The sequence below is a fragment of the Anabrus simplex genome, chromosome 1 (assembly GCF_040414725.1).
Source record: "Anabrus simplex isolate iqAnaSimp1 chromosome 1, ASM4041472v1, whole genome shotgun sequence".
Taxonomy (NCBI): Eukaryota; Metazoa; Arthropoda; class Insecta; order Orthoptera; family Tettigoniidae; genus Anabrus; species Anabrus simplex.
This window is the reverse complement of record NC_090265.1, coordinates 496,674,624-496,700,973: the sequence shown is the minus strand read 5'-3', so window position 1 is coordinate 496,700,973 and position 26,350 is coordinate 496,674,624. Positions and strand designations below refer to the sequence as shown.

General features: G+C 38.1%; 1 protein-coding gene across 1 annotated transcript in view; it reads left to right on the top strand.

The window, feature by feature from the left end:
* Positions 1–26,350, top strand: part of Nf1 (neurofibromin 1) — a 666,749-nt gene that overhangs the window by 638,151 nt on the left and 2,248 nt on the right. Inside the window, exons 50-52 of the mRNA XM_068225031.1 lie at positions 2,449–2,651; positions 4,110–4,296; positions 4,634–4,826. Of these exons, the coding sequence (XP_068081132.1) occupies positions 2,449–2,651; positions 4,110–4,296; positions 4,634–4,826 (583 nt within the window). The remainder of the gene's footprint in view (positions 1–2,448; positions 2,652–4,109; positions 4,297–4,633; positions 4,827–26,350) is intronic.

Sequence of the window (26,350 nt, the reverse complement as noted above, 5' to 3'; positions counted from 1 at the left end):
TATGCTGCAAAACCGAGCTCGATAGCTGCAGTCGCTTAAGTGCGGCCAGTATCCAGTATTCGAGAGATAGTAGGTTCGAATCCCACTGTCGGCAGCCCTGAAAATGGTTTTCCGTGGTTTCCCATTTTCACACCAGGCAAATGCCTGGGCTATACCTTAATTAAGGCCACGGCCGCTTCCTTCCCACTCCTAGCCCTTTCCTGTCCCATCGTCGCCATAAGACCTATCTGTGTCGGTGCGACGTAAAGCAACTAGCAAAAAAAAAATATGCTGCAAAATCTTAACAAGCCTGTATCACTTTACCTTCCAGTGATAAAATAATAGTTTGTTTGATGTTTCATGGATGAAACAATAAATATATAGTCAGTCTGAAAATAACACCTATCAAACAATGTTTTTTCTGGAAAACTGTGTAAAATATAATAATACTCTTTTCATTAATCCCCTCAAGTTTTCTTCACCTTTTTTCAGTGGTCCAATTAGTTTGATAGGCATGGTCAGCATGCAACCTAGACGGCTGACAAACTGGTAATCAACTATGGTATGAAGTTAGCCAAGTAATTTAACAGATTGTGTTTCTGTTTTTATTAGTTTTACAATTTCCTGTACATCACACACACACACAGATATGTCTTATGGTGATAATGGGATAGGAAAGGCGTAGGAGTGGGAAGCAAGTAGTCATGGCCGTAATCGAGGTACAGCCCCAGCATTTGCCTGGTGTGAAAATGGGAAACCACGGAAAACCATCTTTAGTGCTGCCGACAGTGGGGTTCAAAAAGCCACTATCTCGCGGATTCAAGCTCACGGCTGCGCGCCCCTAACCGCACACCTAACTGCCTGGTGATTTTGTTTCTACTTGGGGATATTATTTGAAAAGTGACTGGTTAAGGGCATTTTTTTTACAATTTGCTTTGCGTTGCATAGAGTCTTATTGCGATGATGGAGTAGGAACTCACTATTTACAGAATGCAAGCTCGCAGCTACGCAATCCTGATGGCACAGCCACTTGCTCAGTAAATTCGTTAATATATAAATGTCTGCCTTATTATAAGTTGAAAGTTAACAGAAATGTTACTTCATGTGTGCTAGTTGCTTTGGGTTGCTTAAAATGTACCATTATAACCTACAGCAGAATTCTCTTAAATAGGCTTTTACCCTTGAGGTTCAATTTGTATACATTTGTCTATGGAATAGAATTGTTGAAGTTCTTGATAATAATGGTTTAAAACTAAAGAGTGTATAACAAAATTAAATTTTATTTTCAAATTATATTTTACTTTCATATTATTTTAATATTTTGGAAGTGTATCTGGTAAATGATTTCAGATATCAGTTAAGGAAACTTTATTAGATTGAAATCCATTTTATTACAGTTTCCTGCTAAAGTCTTCCTATACATTGTGAGCTCTGTCAGAATCATTAAACTTCATTTACAGTTACATACAGAAGAGTGCTGTTATGTTATAGATATTTGTTGGCTTGATAAATTATTATTATATGAATATTCAAGCCATGATGTTCACTAGGTTGTGATTCACCTGTGCATCACCTGCCTGTCAACTAATGCCTTCCAGGCAAGAGGTGGTACAAATATAACTAATTCAGCAAGTTATTTTCTGTTTCTCGTGGCATCTCTGATGATGTTACGCTACTTAATACAGTGTGCCAAACTTTAACTCAACCTTTTTTAAAGTGTGGGTTGCTTATGAAGTATATGATGATGTCTCTTGGAGATTGAATAAATACATTTTGATGTTCTTTATGAATCTGACATGAATATAAATGTGCAAACTAAATTATGTCATTCTGATTGCCACCTGCCATAATGCAAATGCATGTAAAAGTGAGCTTTCTTCAGCCATATGGAGAGATCAGTCAAAAATTATATTTGTTATAAGGCTACTTATTCTATATTATGTTTGTTATGGGGTCCTAATAGCATGAAGAGCATGATACATGTTGCATGATTTGCATGAATGGAAAATACTAATCCTGCATTTATGATTATTTATGATATTACACAGGATTTATGATGTAATATTAAATACCATGAAGTTATTGGCATGATGAAACAGTCTTGAATTTTAATTGTAATTGAATCAGATTTTTACATCTGCAGCACTTCAGTGCATTTTGTTTCTTGTATCAATTATATCTTTTAAATTTAACTGTGTGAAGCTTAATTTTTTCAGAAGTATTTAGAATGAAATGGTTACATGAAGTTTTGATTATTCTGAGATGTATTAAATTGTATTAAATTAGTATTAAATTGATATGTCCTGTACATTTTATAATTTTTTTATTGAACTAATTTCTGATTCATATTTTAAAAGTGATATATTCTTGATACTTTAAATACTTTCATGCATACAAGAATGGTGATAGTGTATATCTGTTTTCAATCATTACACTGGTAAATAATATGGATTCTTGTTATATATTCAGAATCGCAGTGCTCGTGTGTCGGTGTCCAATGAGAACAACATCTTGCTGGATCCTGAAGTGCTTACAGATTTCTCAACTCAGGCACTTGTATTAACTGTGTTAGCCACTCTAGTCAAGTATACCACTGATGAGAATGAAACACGAATATTATACCAATATTTAGCAGAAGCATCGGTTGTCTTCCCCAGGGTATTTCCTGTCATGTAAGTAAGAATAATGTTGTTGAATTAATTCAGTACGGTATATCTAACATTACAACTCAAATTTCATTTAGTTAAATCGTCATCTCTGTCAAGTTTGCCATCTCTTGAGGACACAAGAGGCCAAATTTGGTTCCTGTCATTTTCCCAAATGATAAATCCCTCAACTGACCACACCGAATGCTATTTTTCTGAACGGCAGTTTTTCCCCAAATACAAAATTCCTATCTGCATCACCCTGAATATTATTTTTCCTGAATTCTTTAAGTGAATGGTATTTCCTGAACGTCTTAAAGAAAGGTCATTAAATATGTTTATTATTCTGAAACAAAATTAATACATTCGACTATTCATAAGCTGAAATTATGACTTAGAACTCTCAGATAATCAAGTATGCAGTTCTCATCCATTGAGTGCTTCGATAGAGGTCACGGCAAGGAGAAACTACCCTTTTTATAGTTTCAGTTTGAACTTCCTGATAACTGCTGCATTCTAGTGGACACTAAATAAACTACTACCTCCAAGCAAGGGACAGGAACCATATGGGATACGTGTAACTGCCTATAAACATGCAAAAATCACACTGGTATGGTATATGGGTGCCGTCCACAACCAGGAAAGCAGTGTGCCCGTATACCGTATGGGCATATTGTCGAAAGTGTTAACGTGCCAACAATAATGACATGGAGTGCCAAGATATTTTGATTGCTCTTCAGCCAGAATCAAACCCACAAATTTGGAATCGTGAGTCAGACACTCTACTCCTGATCCACCGAGGAAGCTTTCAGAAGTAGTGGAGTATAATAATAAAGCAGTGGTGGAATTGCTTTGAGATTGTATAAGGTTGTCTGTAATTGAACAAAAGCAGTAATTATACTAATCTTCAGCAAACAAGGGAACAAAAATTTTAAAACAGTGGTTGAATGTAGGAAACATAGCATACTTATTTGCAAGGGGTGTATCTAGGCAAGGATGTGTTAGGTAAACATGTTGTATAGTAGGATGCTAATAACAATGAATATTTCAGTGCTGCTTTTTCATAAGTATGAGAGGAGGAAGAGTACAGTGAGATGTCAAGTTGTAAGATGATGTGTTCTCTGTCATGTATAAGTATAGGCATAGGGACTAGGAGTAAGATTGTTTGAAAAGGTAATTGGAAAGGATAAGTTGAAGTCACCTAGTGTTTAAGCATGGACTACTTTGGATTTAAGAATGAATTGGTATACAGTCTTGATGTCTTTAAGTAGGATCCTTGCAGAAGGAATAAGTGTATTTATATGTATATTGTCAAACACAAGCAGCCATATTCACTACAATGCCTAAAGTTAGATATAGTCGTAAAATGGATCTTAATGAAAATCTTAAGTCTGATGTATGCAAAATGTATTGTTTAAACTAATAAACCTTCAGAACTTGAATACCTTATTAACATGACAAATTTACAGTTCCGTTCTCTTACAGTCACAGTTTGCTTGACGCCAAGATCAACAATGTTCTCTCCGTATGCCATGACCAAGTGATACTCAGTGCTGTGCAGAGTATTATACAGAATATGATTGCTTGTGAAGACACTAGTCAACAACAACTGCACTATCTCCAGAGTTGTGGCTTTGGAGGATTATGGCGGTTTGCTGGTCCTTTCACCAAGGCAAGTTACAGAGTGGTTTCCTTACATTTTAATTTGTATTACTGCTTTAGGTTGATTGGTCCTGCACTAAAGGCCTATATTTTTGTGACTTTCATTTGGTCAATGCATGGAGATGTTTTTAGGACTACTTACTGAGAGTTCAAATGGAAGAACAATTTACAAATCATGATTCTGTGCACACAGTGATAAAGTTTGTGATTTGTTTTTATTGCAATGATTGTGATCCCTCGAATCACTGATGACACTGATAGACACAAAATTACTAGTTACTATTAATTTTGTAATTGTTAATTCCTAACTCAGCATATATAAGACTTGGTTAATATTTTTCTTCTAGTGCAACTGCACTGCAGAGAATGCTGAGCTTTTCGTAAACTGTTTGGAAGCCATGGTGGAGACATGTCTGCCAGTAGAAGAAGGTGAAATGGAACTAGTGCAGTACCCTTCCATGTTGAGTGTGTCTAGCAACATGAATCTTAGCAATTCACTCTCTAGCATCGTAACAACATTGAGTTCACCTACAGAGAAAGGTAATAACATGCCATGCCTTTTGATGGATGCTATTTGCATGGATTGGGATGAGCCAATTAGAAGAATGGAAAGTCATTAATTCACATCCTTGTTAGTAGGACAGCAGGTAGGGTAGTCATCGAGGACCCTACTGAAGACAACCCTTGTTGAGGATGCATTTGAGTCCCAGAGCACACTTACCAAGTAAGTATGCCATCTTGGACATCAAAACTAATTTGCTCCTTACCGACTTCCTTGATGTTCATGTGTGAGTCATTGTTTCAGGGAATTGTTCTGATTTTTCATTTATTGTACAATGTTCCTGGAATTAAATGTGAAGAGATAAATGTCAGGAAAAATCTCCTGCAAACTAGGAAAATAACTAATGCACACAAATGGCAATGATGGTGGTGACTGTTGTTTTAAGGAGGCAAAACTAAGAGCAAACTTAGTCTACCATAATTTTAAATGAATGAATTTTTATCAACTTTTCCACTATTAAGCCCTTGTTAATAAGGCACGTTACCAATGATTCTGCCTTCAATGATATTTTAGTAAAATAAGTTTAAGATTGTAAAATGTAAAAATAGTTTTTAAGTCATTAGTTATGAACATAAACCAACCCTTGAGATTCTAGATTGGCTGATGATGCTCTATAAAGGAGCGAAATATGTCCTGCATATAACTTCATATTGATGAGGAAACTCTAAATGTAATAACATTTTGATATATTGAATAGGTGGTTTATAATAAAACATTGTTTGTTGTAACTAAACAGACTTTCAATACGGATTAAAATATGAGGTTAGTTAGGACCCGGATGTTTATGCAGTAATAGGTTAGAATGCAAACTTACTGAAGCAAGTAATAAGTTGAGTCTACCTGCATGACGGTAATGCTATGAGGTTTGCATAAACATTAGGTGTTCGGCCAATTAGAACCCCTAGAATTTATGTTACTCCCACTACATTACGTTAGAGCGGGCTAGTTGACATTTCCTACTAAATAATTTTGTTACTAAATAACTTTCTTAGTAGGAAATGTTGACTAGCCCGCTCTAACGTAATGTAGTGGGAGTAACATAAATTCTAGGGGGTTCTAATGGGCCGAAACCGTAATGTTTATGCAAACCTCATAGCATAACCGTCGTGCAGGTAGACTCTACTTGTTACTCGCTTCAGTAAGTTTGCATTCTAACCTATTACTGCATAAACATCCGGGCCCTAGTTACTTGCAACAGTTGTTAACTCGTTAAAAATAAAGGAGTAAACGATCGCTTAATTTTAATACTAAATACTGCAATTAAGTAAGGATGGAATACACCTCAAGATATGGCAGCGTGCATAATTGGTTTCAGTGGTTAGTTTATATTTTCTTGCGTCTGTTAAATTTCAGAAAGGCTATTATCATGTAAATTTATAGCGAGAAGGGTATTTCTCTCCTGGCGCTAGAAATATATATTCACGATAAATATAGTACGGTTAAGTTAGGTTAGGTGATGCTGTTTGAATAAGAAAACTGAAATGTTTGCCACAAAATGCGATCGATCATCGTCGGTATGGTATAGTTTTCTCGCTATGTGAATTTTTTTCTAGTGATTTTACGTCGCACCGACACAGATAGGTCTTAATTAATGTACAGCCCCAGCAGTAGCCTGGTGTGAAAATGGGAAACCACGGAAAACCATCTTCAGGGCTGCCGACAGTGGGATTCGAACCAACTATCTCCCAGATGCAAGCTCACAGTTGCGCGCTCCTAACCGCAGAGCCAACTTGCCCTGTCTGTATGGATTTGCAAGTTCTCTCGTCGTCATTCGAAGGCAATGTTGGAGTCGATTAGTAATGTCCATCGATTGCTATTCTCTGAAGAAAATTTGAAATGAAAGAAGATAACACATTTTCGTAATAAATGTGGCCGATAGCAGTTGTTAACGCATTAAAAATAAAGGCTGAAGTAAACGGTCTCTTAATTTTAATGTAATATACTGAAATTAAGTAAGAATGTGATGCATCTCACGATATGGCAGAGTACATCACCGATTTCGGAGGATAGTTTATATTTCTCTACATGCGTTTGAAATATGTTTTCATGACACGTATATAGTTAGGTTGGGTGACACCGTTTGAAGAAGAAAACTGAAATATTTGTCGAGAGAAGCCTCTGAAGTGATACCGTATTTCTCCGAATCCAAGACATCAATTTTTTTCTCAGAATCCCATGTGAAAAATCAAGGGTCGTCTTGCATTTGCGGCCTAACAGTAATGAACACCACTGGCAACTACCGCAGTAACCACGCTGCTTCTTTTCACCTCTATGCGCGCACACACAAAAGTTGTTGACAATAAACTACTGTCTCTTTACTATACAACGTTAGCCGCGGCGACCGGTTGTACAGTGCCTATGTGTAATGTCACTGGATCTTGGGAAATAGTGAAGAGAGAATGATATTCTATTACCCTCTACACAATCATTTCTCAAAACTGCAGAATGGCATCAAAAAATGCGAGCCTTCGAATTCATAGAAAGGCCACGGCTGCTCAGTAGCAGAGTTATAATGCATCTACTGTATCTGATGCTTAGTAAAATTAAGTTTTATAGATAGCAGGAATATTTTCGTGATGGATCGTCGTATTGTAAAGATACGTGGAACAGGTATTGCCGGCAAATTTTCAACGGCTTCTTGTCGATATTATGATGCCAATTTTAAGTTAATGGTTATTAAACATTCTGAAATGTAGAATAATTGTGCAGCCACAAGAAAATACGGCATAGGCCTAACTAAAGCCAATACTCTGCCTTAGGGTGAAGACAAAGATAGCTTAAGAATGCGTACTGTAGAAAAAATGCAGTCAGTGGTCCACAACTTGGACACTTTAAAGAAGTCGAAGATGAAATTCTGAGGTATGTGCACAAAAAATGCAAGGATGGAATTGCCATGGCGCAATAAACTTGTTCGTTGACCTCCATCGTCCGCGATTAGGCCTGTACATCGCTAGCTGCTGAAGTTCGCCGAACCCGGCAAGTGAGACGTAGTGGCAGCCAGTTATATCTGACGCTGAGTGAAAGTAACAGTTTTTATAGTAAGCAAGAATATTTTCCTGATGGATCGTCCTATTGTAGAGATGCATGGAATAGGTATTACTTGGCAAATTTTCAGTGGGTTCTCTTCGATATTATGATGTCAGTTTTAAGTTAATGGTTATTACACCTGCTGAAACAAAGAATAATTCTGCAGCCACAGCCAAAACTAAAGCCAATGTTCGGTGTCTAAAAATAGTCTAAAATGCATACTGCATAAGAAAGGAATTCATATGATATTACAAAGCACTTTTTAAGTCTTATTTAAATTTTTTGATGGAAAAAGTGGGGGCCGTCTTGGATTTGGAGAAATACGGTACTATAATTTTTTAGAATGAAATTAAACACACACTTTCACGTATTAGATTTTGAAAAATAACAGACAAGTAAGCCGTAGTTTGGATATTATCCGCGAAAATGCAAGTTTTGAACAATCTGATTGCTGTTTCGTACTGATTTTAATATGTGTAGGAATTTTCCTGACTTACAAAAAATCGGATATAACGACAATCCGTTATAGCGGGTAAATTTTTCGCTGTTATGAATTCTCGCTATAACAGACTTCTACTGTACTTTTATTTTCAAAAGCGAGTTTGTAGCCATAATTTTCTCAAAAGCTTATATAAAGTTTTTACTTCATAGATAACAGGATTATGATGTGAGAGAAGAGTAAGTTGAGAGAAAGTTAACTCCATGAGGGATAAATTTTTATATCTTCAGTCAAAAGTCTGAAAATGATTATATTGAAAATCCTACAAATGAGGATGTTAACATTTCAAAGAAACAGAAATAAACATAGCATTGCTGAGTCTAAAAGAAAATTATTGGAAAACCTTCAAAGTAATTGGCAAATAAACTGATTGAGGTGGTGGTGAATTTTTTAAAGGGGAAGTACAGCTAGACAACCATGCTGTCATAACTCTAATAAGAAGAGAAAGAGAGGTCCAATCCTTCAAAGAAATGTAATGTCAGAAGGGAGGGAAGGAACGCAAAGGGCATGATAATGAAAAATATCTTGGGCCTCCAATCTAATACCATTGGCGTAGGAATGGAAGAGTTGGCCAAAGGAGGTTACGTAAGGAAGATGTAAGTGAGGAGCCCATGACAAGAAAGTGGAAGCAATATCAGACACAGCTAGGGGACCCATGCTTCCAAGTTGAGAGCCCCAGGGGATTCACCTTCTACATCAAGCAGAGGATACTTAATAAGAACGTATTCTTTGCTCCCATTAGAAAGGAAATAGATTCACAGCTCAAGGGAAAGGGAGAATAGCAAATTAGGATTATAGCAACAAGAAAGGATAAAATGTAAAATAGGAGGTGATGGAAGACAAGGGTGAAAAAGTTGCCCAGAGTAACAGAACAAGTGTGGGATTCTAGTAGCAATATGTGCAATTTGAATACTAAGAAAAATAGAAGATTGCAATAACTTAGAATATCTCCTGAATTTGTGTACCAGGTATTCATGGGTATGATAGAAAGAAAACTGAAGTCATAGGCAGAGAATAAATTGGTTTTGTCAGTATGTGCCAAAAAATTATGAAATAATACTGTATGAATTTACTTCTGCTGATGCAATCAATGCATACAGAAAGGAGGTGACGTGAATTCCCCTGATGGATTTTGATGTCAAAATTATGCTGTTACTGGCAATCGAAGTTATTTATGCTGAAAATACACTGCCAGGAAAATAAAATAAAATTGCAACACCCTAAAGAGTGATGTCCAGTTGAATGTGGGTATAATAGTCGCATACTGGAGGACTGCTGTTAAACTGATGAACATTTCAAGGACATCAGCCAGCACATAGCATGGTACAATTCACTGCATTATGTGGTGTCCAGCCAAGCACCAGACAGTATCATGTGAACCTGAAAGTTTGGATGTTGTTTACACATGTAACAGTCAAGTTCTAACCCTGCCTTAAATATGGGTACGTGCCAAATGGCAGATGGACATATCCACAGATTGCTGCACACGTTGGTCAATATGCATCTGTAGTGTGGCAATGTTATCAACAATAGTCTGTTGAACAGGCCCACTCTCATAGACCACGTTCAGGATGGCCCCATAGTACAGACATACGTAAAGATCGTCATATTGTTAGGGCATCATTGATAGACCATAACAGAACTTCATCAGAGATCTGAGCAAATGAGGTACCAGGGGTGTGCACATGTACCATTGGGCTGTCTACTTACAACAGAACTATGAATACTATCATTCTCAATGCGATTTCATTTGATGTAAATAAATATTACATGAGATACATTCACTTCTTGGTTGTAAAACGACTTTGTCAGCGAGTGTATTCTTACAAAACACAATTCCCACTCAGTTCGCTTAATAATTACACAGTTATACACAGTTATAAACACCACTGTAACACTCTTTAAAAAAAAACACACTGAAGTAATTTACAGTCAATTCTGACAAGTCCAGACATCAACCACAAAGTCCTTACAAGGCAAGACTGAATACTCACTAACTCACCAACCTGTCAGCTCGATATATGTACCATTCACAGACATGTCAACTTTCAAAAGTGAAAAAAATCAGGAGAAATTTCGCAGCGAATCGCGACGTATTACGACACATCACTGATGGCAGAACATATACAAATTCATTATAATTCAATACATTAACAATTCTATTTGCCCATATATATATTTTTCATCACTTACATGTGAATACTAAATACCAGACATACCTGAACTGTAGGAACATGTGACTTCTGATCCTTCAACATGGTGATCACATTACGACTAATTGTTGTTCAACACACCAGTAGCTGACTTAGCACTCTTCAGAAACTCGGAACTAAATTTTTGCTCAAAGCACTTGCCTGGCTGAACTGATGACTCTACTAAAAATCCTTTCGCATTCTGCATTGCTATGTGGAATTGATAAAATAGCAAGCATCACCTTAGAGAGTCTGGCATATTTAAGTACACCATCAGCTGATTTCATCTGACCTACCAATGCCCATTGGACCTCAATTCTTCCTTTTGCCAGGTCTGTTTCTTCGAGCTGAAAGTTACAGAACTGGGAGTGCAGAATATCAGTTTCTTTATCCAAATGTTCTGTTTCACTAGTCAAAATGTTTGGACACTTGTTAATGAAAAATCTAAGGCTAGAAAATGATGCCTTACTTATAGCAGAAATATTTGCAACTTCTGCATTAATTAAAACTTCATCTTTGAATGGAAATTTGTGTACCAAGTAGTCAGACTTAAAGAATATGCACTTTTCCTCAGACTTCAAGGTGTTCACTAAAACAAACGCAGAGTTCCCTATCATCAGATCACAATCATCCTTTTGATTTGCTGGAGTATGATAATCTACATCAAGGAGAGAGGAGAATCTTTTAATAACATCTGGTTTCACAAACCTTGCCATCACATTCTTCAACAGTTCCTCCAAAACTGACCTCAATAAGTGGATGTGCGACATACTTGACTGAAGAGCTATGTTTGGATTCTCAAAGATATCCATAAAACTTTAGAGAAAAAGGCAAAAAGATTTATGTAAATTTGATGAAAGGAACATGAAAAGTTGTTCTTCACGTGACAATGCATAAAAATTAGTTTCTTTTTTTTTTTTTTCTTTTAGTGAAACTGATGACTGGGTTTTCCTTTTAACTGAGGAGTGAGGTGAAATGTTATGACAATCCTTAATGTGTTTTTTTTTAAGATATTAATCATATGTGTGGGTATTTTTTTTTAAATAGATTTATTGATCAAATAAATAAATTACAGATTTTTTAATGTTACATCTTCAAAGAATTGTTGTAATTTCGGTACGGACTGGATTGTCTTTTCTAAAATGCTGTTTACATGTTACATGTTAGACACACCTAAGAAGTGATACAAACTAGTTTCACAGAGTATTCTAGACAAAGACATTACTGTACTGTGTTCAAAATTCTCTCTGTTGAGGTTTTAGAGTCTGTAATGTATCCGAAATTCCTGTGGCACTTTCGTAATACCTGTAACAAAATCAATCAAAGACACCAAAAACAAAGTACTACTTATCACAAAGCACTTAGATAATGTCCACACACATCGTTGACTCGGGGAGCAACAAACTTCCATCTTGTTCTCTTCAGGTATGCACCGTAAAGTTCCTTGTCCAGCTGTCCATCAGTAGTCATTATAAAATGGATAGTGTGTCCAATTATCCATAGTGAAGAATTGTGCTTTGTCCTTGGGGTAAGGAGGTAATCTGGTCTTATGGATTGGTCCTCTCTATTGATTGTGAAGTTCAGTTGGTGAAGAAACGCTTTAGCTTGCATATACACCGGTCTGACCCTCATACAAGTGGTCAGTCTGTGAAGTATTGTGTCACGTTTAGCACAATATGAGCAGGAGTCCGAATCAATCATTCGTATTCGATATAGCCGTTCTTTTGTTGGTACAATGTCATGGACTACCATATACCATGTAGATCGCACTTTAGCAGGGAGATGAGGGGCACTAATGTTTTTCCAAAGCTGTTTAAAGTCTGAAGGCACTTGTTGAAAGAAACGCATGAGTGGTGTAGGTGTTAGACGAAATAAATCTGCATAAACCCGACGTGTTAATTGTACTTCTGGTACAAACTTGGCTTCCGTCAAATAGCACCATTCTTGCAAATAAATGCGGAGATACTTCAGGGCAGACGGGACAATCCGAAGATCAGGTGGATTGCGCAAGTCCGTCACAGTAGACCATTGTTTCAGCCAAGCAGATGAGAAGCTCCGTTGTTTCATTTCTATTTTTCTTCCACGACTCAAGAAGAGGGCTTGACATTTAATGATGACATTTACCAACCCAAGTCCACCAGCTGTTGGTGGAAGACACAAGGTAGTTATCGGTACTCGGAAGATATTGCCACGCCATATGTATCAGGAACTAGCACATATTATCTGTCTAGCAAACGTTGCAGGCAGTGGTAGTACTTGTGCAAGATACCAGCATTGTGATAGAAGGTATGTGTGGACAGTCCAGATCCTTTGGATTGGAGAGAGGTCTCGGCAGTAGAGTTCTTTTGCATAGACTTTTATCTTGTTGACAACAGGTCCCCAGTTTTGTTGATTCATGTCACTGGTCTTTCAAGTGTAATATATTCCAAGTATCTTGTGTGATTCTACCGTTTGTAGCGGTGGGAGTTGAGGTAATGATGCCCAGTCTCCTAAAGGAATCACTTTCGATTTACGATAGTTAATAGACAACCCAGATACTGCACTGAACTGTGCGAGAGCATTTCGCATGTGGAGTATATCGTTATCCGATGATAATATTACACTGACGTCATCCGCGTAAGCAGCTACCGCGAGCTTTGCACTTCCTTGTGTTATTCCTCCTATTTCTTTATGTAGCTTGCAAATGAGAGGATTAATGGCCAAGGTAAACAACACCATCGAAGCCGGACATCCTTGTTTTACTGACCTCTTAATGGGAATGGTTTTAGTGTGAAAGCCATTAATTTGCAAAATCGCAGATACGTTTGTGTATAGACACTGAATGTAAGAGATAAATGTGGGACTAAGACCATGCCATTTTAAACAGTTTAGCAGATACTGATGATTCACATTGTCAAACGCACGCTGGTAGTCTAAGGACACTAGTAAGCTCTGTGAATGAGTGCGTTCCGTGGACGCCACGTAATCACGCAGTGAACAGGTAACATAAAAAATTGTTCGTCCAGGCACTCCACAGAATTGTGCAGGGTGAATGATGGAGGATAATAAAGGTCGTAATCTGTTGACGAGAATCCTGGCTAATATTTTGTAGTCGTAAGTTAGGAGGGTGATTGGGCGATAGTCATTGACAGTGATAGCTGTAGAGAACTTCTTTATCAGTACAATAATCCCTCGATGATGTGATTCACAGAGTTGTTTCCTTTGTAACACAGTGTTCAGGACGCAGGTGAGGTCTTCTCCAATTATCGGCCAGCAGGTAGAGTAAAATTCCTGAGGTATTCCATCAATCCCAGGTGTTCTTGAGCTCTTCCCTTGTCGTATCGCTTTTAAAACCTCTTCTTTGGTTAAGGGTCCTTCAAGGCTTGCGTTATCCTCTTCTCTGACCGGTGGAGGCTTACAGTCAGCAAAAAGATTAATGTCATTGTCATGGGTGGGCTCGGCATCAAACAGTTGTCGATAAAAGGAATCGAAAGCCTTACTTATAGTCGGTTGTGTTGTGTACTCTTGTCCATCTGGGTCTTGAACTTTCAATACGAGAGATGATCTGCGGCGTTTGAAGTCCTTCATTAAATGATAAAGATTGATCCGTTCATTTTCGATTGGTTCGTTGACCCGACTGCGTATTTTGAGTCCCTGCAGTCGTTTGTGATATATAGCAAGTATTTTTGCTTTATAGCGGCTGATTTTACTTCTTCTCTCTGGTGATGGCTGGTAGTTTTCTTGTAAGTCATAAATACACCTAAAATAAAGGTTTATTAGACGTTCTTTGTCTTGATAAAGTTCGTAAGATTTTCGCTTAGAGAAATACTTTATTTGCGGCTTTACATACCGATCCCACCAGTCAGCACAATCTTGATATCTAATCTTTCTTTTACTCCATTCTGACCAAAGCAATTTCAGCTCTTCAAGGATACTAGCATTTTGAAGACAGGTTACATTCATCTTCCAGTAAGAGCGTCCTCTAGGTATAAAATTTATATTTAATCTTATACGTAGGATAACAGCTTCATGATCAGAAAATGTGACTGGTACGACTTCTACACGACTTATGTCATTAGCTAAATTTTGAGGAACATAAAATCGATCCAGTCTTGCTGCTGAATTTGAAGAAAAGAAAGTAAATCCTGGGGTATTGTGTTTTAGCACCCAAGGATCACACATTTGGAGATTTGTAACTAAAGTCTGTAAGCTGCTGCTCGGCTTAAAGGGACCTGTACAATCTACTGCACGCAGTATACAGTTAAAATCACCCCCCATCACATAATGCGTAGGCAAGGAGCGAAGTAAATATGTTAAGTCCGATTGGAAGAATTCGTTCCTTTCCTGGCGTTTATTACTCCCAGATGATGCATAAACATTGTAAAACAGGTAATCTTGAACTCTGCCACTCATTCCATGACCAGAGGGAAGCTTCTCTATGGATTGCAGTTCAATACCTGACTTAGTAAGGATAGCAGTACCTAGGTTATCACTACCAGTGTTTACATAGGCATTATAGTTTAATACCGAAGAAAAATCATTGATGGAGACCTCCTGTAGCATTACAAGATCTATATCATGACACTGTAGAAATTTTAGTAGAGCATGCATTTTAGTTGGTGATGAATTATTGTTGAAGTTGACTGTCCCCACTGTTAGTGTGAGGGTCATGACACTACAACAGAGAGAAAAATAGAATGCAATCCACATATCGATATTCTGTCAAACTATTTCTTCGTTGTCAGGGGAGGTAATCCTTGCTTACTCATTCCTGTCTTATACGGATGGTTTCATTGTTTACTAGCTAACTTGCTTACTTTCTGCTGACCGGGGTTACATTTTGTTACATCAAGCGATATTTCTGCTACTGGGTCCTCACTCCGCAATACTTCCTCCTCTAGGTCCATCTGACTGTTCCACGATCTGAGAGTGGGAGGATGCTGTTCAGTGATCACAGACGTATCCATATCAGATGATGATAAGGTACTTTCCGGAGGGCGCTGGCTCTCAGCTTCAGACCTTGTCAAAGGTTGAAGAGTGATGGGCATTGTATCAAGTTGTTGGTCGTCCTGTCTCAGTGTGTTTGTGATCGCATTATTTTCTTCTATGGTTCTTTGATCTGATATGTGTATGTCCCTGATATCTAATGTTTCTTCTACTGATACGGTATCCGAGTCTGTACTGTCATTTGAAGCTAATGGAAATTGGTCCCCTGCAGCTGCGTTAGCTATATCCTGTGAATCGGCTGTTAACACTAGTGTGTTTACTATGTCCATATGTTCTAACTTATTGTCATGACTTGAGCCAGGTGTTATAGGGTTGACATTGCTATATTTGCTACTTTCCACTTCATCGTTCGCTACCCTGCTCTGCACGGACGTTGGTTTGTTTACATCCGTGAGAGCGGGTTCTCTATCTGACCATGCACTGTCAAATGAGGGAGGTTTGAATAGATCGCTCAATGTGAAGCGTGATCTAGATGCCGTCGATGGTTTGCTGTTAGTAAATCTAGTGGGACAATTAGTCCGAATATGAGAACAACTTCCACATGAAAAACATGTTGGTCCTGTCCGGGATAGGTTACATATGCCTCATAACCGGCTACATTGAGGGTTGAAGGAATAGGCTTGTCAATTGACATCTGAACTACCCTTATTCCTGTATCGACTTGATAGCGGTATCTGTTTGACCACTTCTCATTTTCTATCTGTTGTACCTTGCCATAATTCTGCAATACGTACTGTACCCGCTCGTTCGGTACTTCTGGCGGTATATTCATTAAGCGTACAGTGATAAGTTCTATTTCACCGGGCATGATTGTAACTGTCACTGAATCGCCATTCATTAATGTAAGAGAATTTGTATCTCTAAAGGAATGTAAGTACTTCTGGTAGCTTCTGTCATTATTAAATTTGAGATAGGCTGCATTCTGTTTTCCTACTAGTTGAATTGTTTGTAGTTCATCATCACATACCTTTAGAACGTCTTCTATCCACTGATGAATTTCGTGGGCTGTTGGTCTTTGTTGCTCCTTGCCGAATACAACTTTCAGGGTGTTTTGCTGTGTAATTTTGGATGCCATTTTTCCTAACTGTACTCGTTCAATAACTGCAACTTCAAATGAACACTCACTCACACTACCGTCCTCGTCAAGTTAGCAGGGGGCCGGCCAGACAACCTGCTTGGCCGGCTGTACAAGCAAGACTCCAAATGTTTTCAGACAAACAAGACACATCTGCACTTAAACTGTGCTTAGGAATTTTGTAAGTCTTCAAAGTTCCCATCTGAGAATCCTTACTCACAATTTCGCTCCTGAATAATGTAACCAAAGGGTCCCACTGAAGCAAAATCCTATCTAAACACCTTCTTAGTGATAACCATCGAGTAGGCACATGCTTCAGAATTTTCCTGATCTCTGTGTTGTGTGAAGTCTGAAATTCTCTGAACTTTTCTTTCCTCTTTGCACTCCTTTCCAGATAAAATAAAATATATCAATTATACTTTCATCTACATTTACGGGCAAACACGTCGCACCCTTCTCGGCAGCAAGATTAATTAGGTGACAAGAGCAGACTACGATGATTATGTTACTATTTTCCCGCTTCAAACATCCTGCCACACCATTCTTTAATCCTACCATTACTGGAGCATTATCAGCACCGTTGCCTACGTTACAATGCAAGGCCTGGAAATAGAGCCCGTAAAACGCTATCGAAGTGGTTACACTGAAGTTCAATGCCGGGCCGCTAGGATCGCTTTCTTGCCCCCTGCCCACCAGGTTCGCGCCTTTAAACGTGTTTGTTAACTGAGTTGGTTGTGAATGTATTATGTATTCGTCTGATGTTAAGCATTCGCAGTTCCAGTCATGGTTTATTCACCAGAAATTAAAAGTAGTGGAATTTTGTTTCACTAGTTTCCAGTGAATGTTCAATGTTCGAAACATTATACAGAGGAAAGCATTACGCATGAGATACGACTTCAAGCTGAGCAAAGTAGGCCTCTGTTCCTAAGTTTTGATCCGAGTTACTTCATAAGAATCGGACGATCCCAAAATTTGTCACTGGACTCTTGTAAACAATGCTACCGTGACCAGCGATCATTTGAGAGGCATCTTCAAACTCAGAAATCTTAAATTAGGGAACCAACCAGGAAAATAATTTGCCCAACAAATTTGGAGAAAATGAATGTAGCAAGAGTTAAAAATATTGTATTTTCTCCTGAAATAATCTCTGATTTGAAAAATATGGAGGTGGTTTGTTCCGAGAGCATTAAATACAGTTTAAAATAAACCATTTGTTTTATGGATCATTTTATGAAATTGTTTGATGCGCATGACGTCTGCAACACCTCACTGGGACATATTCCAGGAATAAGAACAAACGAGCATCTTTTAACCGGGCGAGTTGGTCGTACGGTTAGGGGCCCGCGGCTGTGAGCTTGCATCCGGGAGATAGTGGGTTCGAATCCCACTTTCGGCAACCCTGAAGATGGTTTTCCGTGGTTTCCCATTTTGACATCAGGCAAATGCTGGGTCTGTACCTTAATTACGGCCACGGCCGCTTCCTTCCTTTCCTATCCTATCGTCGCCATAATACCTATCTGTGTCAGTGCGACGTAAAGCCACTAGCAAAAAGAAGCATCTTTTAGTACTGAAGATGAACGCCTCAGTTGGTTATTTAATGATTTCCTGTCATATATTAAGAAAATTCAAATGCATTCAGAAAAAGTACAAAAGAGATTCATGAGGGAAATGTATCAGGCATAGATCTTGACTACCCAGTCCACTGTGGCCTGCGTAAAATATCCCGTAAGTATACATATGCATTATGCATTGACGAGGATCCTAACAAGCGTTGACATCGAGCTCTTCTTCAGTTACCTAAGACGCCAAGCGTAATACAATGACATGGTTCGTGTGGCACAAGAACAAAGACTGTATAGGCTGTTTAGAACATCTCTAGCTGCTTAAAGTCCAACATTGTGTCTTATTCGTTTTCAAGATCGAGGAGCCCTCAGATACCGAAAATCATTGTCTGTGGCACTTCTGCAGTGAACGACAGAATTTACCACCTCCGCTCTGCAGTACTTGCCCCGAAGAGAGTTGCTAAAAGGTGTACGTTTCCTTTTTTTTTTTTTTTTTTTTTTCGAAAAACATGTTCAACAGTGAAATTAAGTGTAGAACGTGTAAAGACGACAAACCACCTCTTTTTCTACTACGAAAATTTCTGAGACCTCTGTAAGACAACATTGCTTCGAGCCATTCAAGTAGAAGAGAGAAAGTTTTGAAACTTGATAAGAAGCCCCTCAAAAGAAAAGTTTTGAAACATATCCAAGCCAATCCAGCACCACTCTATAAGTAAAGTACTGTCAATACTCGCAAAAACATTCAGTTCTTTTCATTTAGGATATAATTTACATATTGACATATACAGCCATGCGAATACAAGGGGGCAAGAACGCGATCCTAGCGGATGAATGGTGAACTAGGATGCCACCCGTTTCCATGAGTGCATTTCAAGGCCTTGTATTATAGCATAGGCAACAATCAGCACCAAGAGCTAGGCAGTTTTTTAATGGAATGCAGAATTCCCGAAAAGTTGAGAGCAAAAGATTGGCAATGTTAGCTCCAGTAGCATCCCCTTCTAAATTAGGCACAGAGAGTAGACAGCTCTGAATTTCATTGAGTTCAGGCCTAAAAAATGTTACAACAATGGGATAAATCTTCAAGTCGCTTTTATTGCTACTATCAGTAGCAACAGAAAATGCATTCACCTGCAAATGTGATACAATTTTCGCCCTTTCTTCCATGCACATTTCTGTAATGATAGCTGCTGTTTTCGTTCTAGCACACCCATATCGTTTAGTGATTTCTGAATCAGGAAACATTTTGCGAATCAAAGGTCCTGCGTGATCGGCACAATTTACAGGCAGGTATGTTCTACTATAAATGACGTAAATAACGCCTTGGCATTCGTCACATGATTTACATCTTGGTTTTTACATGAAAAGTTCAGTTTCTGGTTTCTTTCTACACACTGGACACTCTCCTTATGTTTTTTCGTCTGCATATGCTTGAGTATATCGCATTTCCCGCCATGTGCAACTGAAAAATCACACCTACATATAGTACAGAATGTGAACGTTGGTCCCTTTCTGGATTCACTCAAACACGGAAACTCTTCCCTATAAGCACCTTTAAACATTGCATCATATTTCTTTTTTGATATTTTGGCCAAAACAAATATTAAGGCACAACACGAGCACTTCTGCAGGTCTTGCCGCGGGTAGAACGACTATGGTGTGCTACTTCTGAGATTAGGTTACTCCAAAGAGAATGTTACTCGCTTGACTTGCTTGCAAAGTGAATGACTGTAAATAGACCAAAGAGCAGCACATGACTGGCCACCGTGCACTGTACTGCCATCTGGTATCATTATTAGAACTACTATCGACCAGCCATACTCAGCCATATATCAACAGAACAAGGAAATCCGCGGGAGTTTAAAATAATACGAAAATTACGGATATTGCTCAGAAAATCGGGAGATCGGACCCGGCGATCGGGAGGAACGATGAAAAATCGGGAGTCTCCTGCTCAAATCGGGAGACTTGGCACGTCTGCATTCAACAAACAGTTTAAAAATCTCCAATTTCTAGAAATGTTCCTGCACAGGCTCAATGGAATGCACCCGAACAGTCTATCAACCGGACAGTCGATTGTGGTATTCCCGTATAGATTGAGCGTGAATGTTCGAATACAATACAGTAATCCATAGTGGCGAAGTCGACTAATTCCCAAAGTTTCTACATGTATCTGGATAATAAAACATTACGGTAAGCTTCCAGAAGCCTCCATATGTATCAGAATGAAAGCGGACCATATCCAATGTACAGTTTTCGACTGAGCAGATTTGAAGTTATACGAATTTACAATACATAGTTAGGGGGAAATCATATGTTAGCCATACTGAACATTTAATCAAAGATAATTAAAATGTCCAACCCTTTTCCCGTTTCCCTACGGGGTCGGGTATGAGGTGAGATGAATTTGTCGTGGCGGTTTTTTTTATGACCGGATGCCCTTCCTGACGTCAACCTCATCAGAGGAGTTAATGAGAGATGAAATGAATGACGTGATATATGATAGTAGGGAGAGGGTGAAACCCGGTGCCGGCACATAGCCTACTCCTGTCGAATAGCACCAAGGGGTCTGCTCAAGGCTTAACGTCCCCATCCGACGGACGAATCACCATCAACAGCGTCATATGCCCTCACTCCATATGAGCACTGCGGAGAGGTTTGGAATTTAATCCAGGCTTTTGGCACGCAATCTAGTGATTAGAAATTGTATACCACCACCTCCCCTACCCTGCCGGCCAACATTCTGATGGTGAAAATTTTTTCGACCAACGGGACTCGAACCGGCTAACCTCGGTGTTAGACCGTTTTAGACTTCAGCGCCTTAACGATCATGGCCACCAGGCGGGCTCACAAAGATAATTAAAATGTATTAAATGTAATAATGGAAGGTTTTACAAGGTTTAGGTTAGGTGTAGGATGGCATACATACGACAATATATGTGCCTTTGATTCAGCTCCTTCTCCTGTCATGGCATCATTGTGTACATCTCCTGTGGTATTTATCAGGGATTGCCTGGAGATAGAATAGGTTTTTTTTGTGTTTAGTAATGAGAGCAGGTTCTACCTTCCTGCAAGTGATGACCGTTTACATATGCAGCATCAGCCTGGTAAACGTCATCTTCCAGAGCACATTCACCCCGACATGTGGGCCCAACTCTTGGCAGCACGATGTGATGCACAATAAGTTCAGTTTTCATTTGCCCTTGGTGTGTGTGAAAGGTCTGATAAACAATGCCCACTACATCCAGGCCATTGTTTGACCTGTCCTGCTGCCATTTCTGCAACAGGAAGGTGAAGTACTGTTTCAGCAGGATAATGTTCACCCACATACTACTGCTGCTCTATGTGATATGCTCATCGTGATGTTCTCCCCTGGCAAGCAATGATCCTCATACTTCTCTCTCCCAGTGAACATGATGAGATGACATCTGACCCAGTGTATATGGCCAGCTACTAACCTTGTGCAATTGTGACGACAGATACAAGAAGTTTGGAACATTACTCCGCATGATGATATATGTCACTTGCACAAGCATGCGAGAATACAAGTTTGTGTGGTTGCCCAAGTGAGTACATTGTATATTAATGTGATGCTAAGCATCTTTAATACTTGGCGTCTATTTCTTTGTTTGGTCTATATTATTGATCATATATTGTCATCAAGCTATATTACCTCTAAGCTAAGTTATGAATAAAGTGATGCACACAGTCATAGTGTTGCAATTATTATTTATTTTTCTGCCAGTGTAGTATAATGCATTGTGGTTCAGAATACTCTGAAGAGTTAGGAAAGGCCATAATCTCTACTATTGTTCTTTTTATATATATGATATGTTTTTAGAAAACATTACTTGGCAAGGTGTAGGCCTACTTATTTTAGTGGAAATCATGTATGCTTTCTTAACTTCATGATGATCTGATTCTAGTGATAGATTCAGTTGCAGTGTAACTAGTCGGACATTCTGGAACTTGATAACTAACCAATGGAAAGTTTCTGTACAGGAGGAAGAAAGACTACTTCAGTCTTAACATTATAAAGCTTCGTGATGTAGGCAGAAACTTAGATGGAATCAAGTAATTCAGATAATCACTTAAGATGTAAATGGTTTAGTTCATGGGTAAGAGGCATAGGAGATGGTAGTTTATAATTTAATGAACTGGCTAAATAATATTTTTTGTATGAAATATTCATTCATCAGTTCTTCAGATTTGCAAACTCTGCTATATGCTTGCTTAAACCTGATAGGAATATTAATAATTAGTTTGTTATTGTCAGCATTGCTAAAACAAATTATTCTCTTTAACGACTTCAATGACAGAACAGGCTGGAAAGTTCAAAATAAACCATGTAATGAATGTGTTCAACCAGTCAGGGAGCAATCGGCAAAGTCACGGATCTAACCAAATACTCAAACTTCCACCAGCTACCCTGGATATCAGCAGGTGCATGGTCACTTTTCCCCTATAAAACTGATCAACACTAGGAAGAAATTCACATTTCGACTTTCAAAGTAGTTTATTTTATGTATGGTATTATACATGTGTGTCAGCTTTTTATACCTGCAGAACTCTCCCTATGATTATGATTTCTCTACCTGATGCAAACATTCTAACTGGTCAAGTATGAAGTCTGAACCACTGTGGAATGCTGTGTACTGTAAACAGTATGTGCAATGTTTTCATGCACACTTTTGAGCTTTCTCAACTGGTTAGTGCAAGTCTCTGGAAAAGACCCAATTCATTGTTCAGCTGTGATCTTGGGAAGTATTAATAATGTACTAGCAATAATCAAACAGATTTTTGACTATGTGGTTGCTAAATGTTTTGATGTTACCAGGTAAAACCCAGGGGGGCCATTCTTACAAGAGATCTCAACAAAACGGAAGATGTAGAAATAATTTTCAAGGGACCATTTTATATATTATAGAATTGTGTCTAAGGCCAAAAACATGTTGGAGTTGATCTCGCTGCGCATCTCAGCATGTACCCCACATCAGCACAACATATTGAAGCATTTCTCACTACAATTTTGCGCCGTTCAATACAATGAGTAAAAGTATTTAGTCAGTAAGCTAGTTGCTTTCAGAAAACACTAAAGGGGTCTGTACTACCATAATATTCAGATGCTTACTGATTCTGACAGTGATAGTGATTTATCTGCAAGTAATGCAGTAGAGTAGAGTTGCTTTCTAATACGAGAAGAAAATACAGTACAAATACATCCAGTCACTGAGGAATGAACCAAACAGGGAGAATTCTATAAATTGTATCAGGAGCTTAAAATACACCCAGATAGATTTTATGAATATTTAAGTATGTCTCAGTCAATGTTCAATTATAAATTGAACCTAGAATCAAAAAAATGTACATAAACATACATACGCAACCAGTGATGAAGAAAGCTTGATGGTGACTCTCACATTATTATTATTATTATTATTATTATTATTATTATTATTATTATTATTATTATTATTATTATTATTATTATTATTATTATTATTATTATTGAAAATGAAAACCTACAACCTGTTTTCCAGTCATTGACCGAGTCAGGGATGGAATGAATGAAGCAGATATAGGCTGTTAGCACGATGGGGTCGCCACTCCCAAAGTGATTTATTAATGACTGATAGATGCTATGAAATGAGAATGGAGAGTGTTGCTGGAATGAAAGATGACAGGGAAAACCAGAGTACCCAAACCTGTCCCGCCTCCGCTTTGTCCAGCACAAATCTCACATGGAGTGACCGGGATTTGAACCATGGTATGCAGCGGTGAGAGGCCGACGCGCTGCCGTCTGAGCCATGGAGGCTCCGATGATTATTATTATTATTATTATTATCATTATTATTATTATTATTATTATTATTATTATTATTATGCAAATGAAAGCTATCAACAACAAAAATCTTCCACTCATGTTCCCAATAAATACTTTTCAATCATACCGGATAAGAAATACAAATTCTTTGATGAACAAATACAATGTCTTGTCCAGAAAAGTGTGTTGTCAGTATAAACAGTTACTTTGTAAATGAAAATTACTGCAACTGCTACTAATACAATGATAATAATAAAAATAAAAGGTTTAAAATGAACTTTGTTAATCAACTAAGAAATACGCTAAAAACTATTACAAGCATAAAATTTTTAAACTTCCAGTACTGTATCGTAACACAAAATTAACTAATTAGATCCAATGATAGCCTTTGCTAATTTAATTTGTATTAATGGTTGTTGAGCTTCGGTATGAGTTATTTCCTTCTGACGTACTGTGAAATGGTACTGGGGGTGGCTGAGGTATTGTTGAATACATTTGCTATGGCAAGTTGTACAACTCTGGCATATGGCAGGGAATTCAAGGAGTTTGCTCAATCATTTTATCGTAAGTTAATTGGAGATTTCTGATCTGTCTATGTGCAATTGATCAAGAGAATATTTTAATTAAGTACCCGTTTCAGTCAGGAACAATGTATTTTAATTCTGTACTTCAGAGATACAGGATACTATGTCACATTTATTAAATTTTACAGGAGAGTAGTTTGGAAAATGGTATACTTTGTTCTCCCTTAATCTTCTTGCCTACTAATAGCATTTTCATAACATTTTAGCAGTTAACTCTGTACATTGTGTATCTTGATGTCTTATATTTAGTGTTATTTGTTTCTTTTAGTTGCTGATTTTTTATGGGCATTATGTTGTATATCTCTCATGAGCGTGTATTATATGACATAGTGTTCTTGGTATTTAAGAAATAACCAAAAACACATTACTTAACAACAATTAATTTTATTTTTAAAAGATGTTACATCTAGTCCTAATCCTCATCTATGTCTCCTTTTAGATAGTCTCTCTTGTTTGAATTACTTGTATATTTCTAAATTTTTATAAAACTCGTGGCAAACTGAAGGGACATAGGGCAATAGTGCTATTAAATCATTGTATTTCTACAGGGAAATAGACTGTGGGACATTTGAGATTTGTTTCAATCTTCTGGAAATGTAAGACCATGTCTGCAGAACCTGACAAGTTCTCACCACCAAAATTTTGTTGTCTTTAGATCGGCCATGGTATAGCAATGCACTTCTACTTACCGAAGGGAGAACTCCCTCCTCCACTCAGTATGTACTTACGGCTGCCTTCTGACCGTAGTCCACATCCTTGCAGAGTACATAGACATGGCTGATCTCTGCCATAGTCTAAAACTTCTGAATACCATCTACATCATTCTTGAAGATTACGAGCATAGTCATCCATTCTCCAAGGGATTGTGGCCTGTTTTATTGCAAACTATGCTTTAATTCAATTTTGTGTGTTTTAATGTTTTTCATTTTTAACTTTAATAATATGCTGTACGTGATTTTACTTTTCAAGTCTGTGCCATATTTTATTATATCTTAGTTTGTTTTAATCATTTATAGAAAAATAACGCACCGCAAATTTGATCCATCAACTATTTTAAATTCATTATAATTTTTGTTTCATTTTTTACTATTAGGGGCAGGCCAATGACCTGGATGTTAGGCCCCTTTAAGCAACAAAAATCCTTATGCAGTCACCTGACTGAAAATTCCGCTCTTCCAGCCAATGTACTTCATTTACAGCAACTACGTCTAACTTTAGTCTGTCCATTTCCCTTTTCAGTTCCTCTAACTTACCTCAATGATTCAAACTTCAAACATTCCATGGTCCAACTTTGCAGCATGTTAGTGTTCATCTTCCTAATGATTGTTCCCTCTTGTGTAGTCCCCACCCAGAGATCCACATTGGGGACTATTTACGTGGGAGGAAGCAATCATCGGTATATCATTCATTCATTCATCCAGAGAGAGCTGCACATCTTCGGGAGTTACGGCTGTAATTTCCCATTGCTTTTAGCCAGGTAGCATTATCAACATAGCTAAGCCATGTTAAATATTATTACAAGACCATATCACCCAGATTGCCTCCCTTGCAGCTTCTGAAAAGCTGCTACCCTTCTTTCAATCAACCATTCGTTAGTCTGATCTCTCCATAGATACTCATCTGATACGGTTGCATTTACAACTTGGCTACCTGCTTCATTGGGATGCCCCTCCGCTGCAAGGTCACATGGTTCACAGGGGAAGTAGTTTCATTAACTTGTAATATTTGGGACTACCGGGCGAGTTGGCCGTGTGGT